Source organism: Sapajus apella, unplaced genomic scaffold (assembly GCF_009761245.1).
Source record: "Sapajus apella isolate SASKATOON/1434 unplaced genomic scaffold, GSC_monkey_1.0 scaffold47, whole genome shotgun sequence".
Lineage (NCBI taxonomy): Eukaryota > Metazoa > Chordata > Mammalia > Primates > Cebidae > Sapajus > Sapajus apella.
The window spans coordinates 1,126,554-1,131,192 of NW_022436987.1; the positions used below are offsets into that span (position 1 = coordinate 1,126,554).

The following is a 4,639-nucleotide window of genomic DNA, read 5'->3' on the forward strand; positions in this document are numbered from 1 at the left end:
AATGTAAAAGCTGCCTTCAGGGGTGGCCTCTGTTTAATACAAAGCTGGAGGTTCTCACAGTTGAAGTCCAAGAACTGGCAGGCCATAACTGAGAACACTGGAGTAAAATTTCTTTTATTATTCTTTATTTCATCTTTAGAAGATATGAATCTGCTGTGCTGACTTTACCTAGGACTAATTGCCCTTGGTGTTCTCTGTTATGTAGACATTTTCAAACTCATGGAGTGGTAAAGTTGTCTCCTTTGTTAACATCAGAGATCCTCCAGAGCTTAGGACATTGACCTTCAAGTCATAAATTATCCTCTGAACTCACTGCTCTCTGCTTGAGTCAGGGTAATGCTGTTCACTTGTCCCTGTGTGTCTTCTGATACATGCTTTCTCTCATATTAACAATCCCAGTAAACATACACTCTGAACCATATTTCAATCCCAATGAAATGAAACTCTACCAAAACACACAGCACTGGAACCTGCCTTTTATTTTTTATTCCTTTTATTATTTTTTCTTTTGCTTTATCCACATTCTTCAGTTTATTTGATCAGACCCATTGTCTGAAATGTATTTGCTCTATAAAAGTCAGTTGCTCCCCTTTTCTCATAGCTCATCGTCATCCAGCTTGATATTTTTAATATTTTATTATTCTCTCTCCCTACTCTGTCTCCCCACTCCTTCTCCTTATACTTGGTTTTTCCTGTTTTTAAAACCTGAGTCTATCCTTAATAATCTGCATTGAAAAAAGAAAAACCGTGAATTACATTTAATCATATGAAATTGCTGACCTACAAAAATAACCATTTCATAGGTTTATTAGTAAATAAAGAAATCTAAATCTAAATCAGTAAATATCTAAAGAAATATCTAAACAAGATAAAGAAATGAGGTGGGTGTGATGCCAAAGAGAAGGGGCAAGTGAAGGATCTTATGCCAAGAGAAGGGTCCGTTTTACAGGTGCCAGCTCTTCCTGGAACAGGAGGAGCTTCAGGTGGTTACACTGGGTGTGACAGTTGCAGTCCTCAGCAATGTTCAACACCTGGGTTCAACACTGTAGGTTTCACAGCTCATTCTGACAGTTGGTTTGTCTTCAGGGTTCAAGAACCTGTGGATCCCAGACTGAAGAGACCATGTATAACTTGAGTTGTTACAACCCCAGCTCCTTTATCCTTGTTGGAATACCTGGCCTGGAGAAGTTCCACATGTGGATTGGGATTCCCTTTTGTGTCATCTATGTTGTGGCTGTTGTGGGCAACTGCATCCTTCTCTACCTCATTGCAATTGAACACAGCCTCCATGAGCCCATGTTTTTCTTCCTCTCTATGCTGGCCACCACAGACCTCCTCCTGTCCACTGCCACAGTGCCCAAACTGCTCAGTAACTTCTGGCTTGGCTCCCAAGAAATAACCTTTTCTGGTTGTCTCATTCAGATGTTTTTTCTCCACTTCAGCTTTGTGGTGGACTCAGCCATCCTGCTGGCCATGGCATTTGATCGCTTTGTTGCCATCTGCTTCCCCTTGAGATATACCACCATCCTGACTCCTCAGGTGATCGTCAAACTTATGGTGAGCATTGTTGTGAGAAGCTTCTCCATCATCCTGCCAGATGTTTTTCTGCTAAAACGGTTGCCCTTTTGCAGGACACATACCATCCCACACACATACTGTGAGCACATAGGTGTTGCTTGGCTTTCGTCTGCAGACATCTCTATCAACATCTGGTATGGGTTTGCTGTACCTCTCATGACTGTTATCTCAGATGTGATCTTTATTGCTGTTTCCTATGCCTTCATCCTTCATGCTGTGTTCCAACTCTCATCCCAGGGTGCCCGCCAAAAAGCCCTCAGCACCTGTGGTTCCCATGTCTGTGTCATCCTCATGTTTTACACCCCTGCCTTCTTCTCCATCCTTGCTCATCGCTTTGGGCACAGTGTCCCTCGAAATGTACTTATCCTGTTTGCCAACCTCTACGTGGCCATCCCTCCTGCTCTAAATCCTATTGTTTATGGAGTGAAAACAAAGCAAATCCAGGACAAATTTATTCTCCTCTTCTCTTTGAAGAAGTCACAATAAGTGGACACTGAAGGAGAATATACGTAAAATTGATTTGGTGAAATTTTATGTAACATAGGATGGTAAAAAGATAAAGCTGTAACTCTTATTAATTTGAAATTTCTGCTTTTTACCTATGTGCAAAGTATAGACAAGAGGAAGAGGGAAGAAAGAAAAATCTTATAAACATCTAGAAAATAGAGGATTTTCTTGGTTTAGTTTTTTCACCATTTGTGTGAACACAGTAGAGCACTAAAACTAAAGCTTATATTTTTCCTAATGCTAACCAACATATTTGAAGGATAGGTTATTTCCTAACATGCAAATTCAGCCCCGTGTTTCTCAGCTTATGAATTAAAGACAAAGCCTTTTGCCTTTCCTTATTAAGTAGTTATCAATCCTTTATACTATAATTCTCAAACACACAGCTTCACACTTCTTCAGTTCAGATTCTCTACCTTATTAATGCTTCCTTCTGTGCCCTTGACTTTTTTCTCTTATCCACCTCTTATCACTAGAGTTGCTTATATTTTGTATCTACTTTAATTGTATGCTCTAAGAAAATTCCAAACTTGGTTTTTCCATAACCCTGGATCTATATTTTATAAGTATTTGTATATTTAATTAAGAAAATAATTATGAGAGGATAATATTAGTTAATTTGGTTTACAAACGAGGAAACCAAAACTTACAAAGATTACAAAGAGATAATTAATAGATCTAGGATCTAACCCAGATTTGAATGATTCCAGAATCTACACTCTTAGCCAATAACTTTCTGGGTATCTACTCACACAATTGGTTTACAAGCTACTTAAAGTTAATTTTTCCAAAATTTACCTAGAAACTTACGAACTTTCCCTGCCCCCTCTCTCTCAAAAATCAAACAAACAAAAAAACCACCTATTTCTTTTGTTTTCCTAATTGGTAAATGGCAGTATGAAAAACAGAAATTTCCAAGCAAGAAATCTATCATTTACTCTTTATTTATTCTGTTACTCTCAAAGAAAATTAAATCAACATTAAGTTAAATATTTGAGTTTGAAGTGCTTCTAAATTATTCCAGTGGATATATATATAACATTACCTTTATTAGGGCTGTTGAGCTTGACTAGGCTCTAATCCATTATCTGTCTCTCAGAGAGTATTCCAAAATCTTTTTGAAGTGGTTCCAATCTTGGTCTATCCAATCCACTCTCTCTATAAAAGCCAGAATGATCATTTTACAATTCACATATGATTATGACACTTTGTACCTTGAAACTCTTCAATGTTTCCACTGTCCTCAGGGTTGTGCCTAAGTACGTCCTTCCTTAGGGTCATTGTAGAGAATGCAAGACTTAAATAAAAAGAGAGACCTTCTGTAAAACTAAGAGCTTTACACTTTATTTACATTTGTTTATATTTTATTTATGTTTAATTACACTTTATTTGCACTCCCCTGACTCTTAGAGCAAATAATTCCAGAAGTGATATTTTTCTTTTATGTTGCCATACTCAGTGTCCTGTTTTTGTTTTTGCTTTATTTTACATACAAGAAAACCTGGTGTGGGTGGAGTGTGTGTTGGAGTTGGGTAGGATTTATTCATGTTCCTGTTAGGAAACTGTCCCAAGATAACAACACCTATTTCTTTCTTTCTTCTTGTAAATATATATATATATATATATATATATATATATATATATATATATATATAAAATTGCACTTTAGGTTCTGAGGTACATGTGAAGAACATGCAGGATTGTTGCATAGGTACATACATGGCAATGTGGTTTGCTGCCTCCATCCCCATCACCTATATCTGGCATTTCTCTCCATGTTATCCCCCACCAACTCCCTACCCTCCACTGTTCCTCCCCTATTCCCCCACAACAGACCCCAGTGTGTGATGCTCCCCTCCCTGTGTCCATGTGTTCTCATTGTTCAACAGCCGCCTATGAGTGAGAACATGAAGAACAACACCTATTTCTTAAGATCTCCATTGTAAAAGAAGACATACATTGAATCAAGACGGACATGTTAAATTACCCGGGAGGAAGAAGTAAAGAGTAAAATTGGCATTCTGAGATAAGAACCTGTGTGTATGTGAGTGTGTGGTATGTGTGTGTGGTGTATGTTGACATTTTCTTTGCTCTCTGCAGTGCCCTGCAGCCAATTCAGAAGAGACATATGCAGAGGCTGCTTTATTTATGCCACTACTAAAAATTGGCATATTTATTTGCTTATACATTTATCTATCCACAGCTATGTTATTGGCGCAGAATTTTTCTCAGCCACTTTTGCCAGCCAGATCTCTGGCTGGTGATACCCCTGCCCAGGTCTTGCTCAGGCCTGGGTTTGTTGCAGAAGATGCCCCATACATTCAGCCTGCTGAGCCATTCCCGGCCTGCTCTCTGGTGCAAATGCTGCAGCAGCTGTGACTGCACACTTAGCCCCTGGCAGTAGAAGGTGTGTGAGTGAGAAAGTGTGGGGTTTGGCCAGCTGTTTAGAGTGCCAGCACTGTAGGGGGCTCTATGCAGGGCTTGTGGCTAGATCAGTGACCAAAAGTGTCTCAAGCTTCTCTTATAATGGACTCTGGCATCCAGACAAAAGGAA

At 39.0% G+C, this 4,639-nt stretch overlaps 1 protein-coding gene across 1 annotated transcript; it reads left to right on the forward strand.

Moving 5' to 3' along the window:
- The first annotated feature begins 1,122 nt into the window (after nt 1-1,122).
- Nucleotides 1,123-2,071, forward strand: LOC116525026 (olfactory receptor 52H1-like). Its single transcript, XM_032240542.1, has one exon. It carries the CDS (start codon nt 1,123-1,125, stop codon nt 2,062-2,064), a length of 942 nt encoding a protein of 313 aa, XP_032096433.1. The 3' UTR covers nt 2,065-2,071.
- Nucleotides 2,072-4,639: the final 2,568 nt, after the last annotated feature.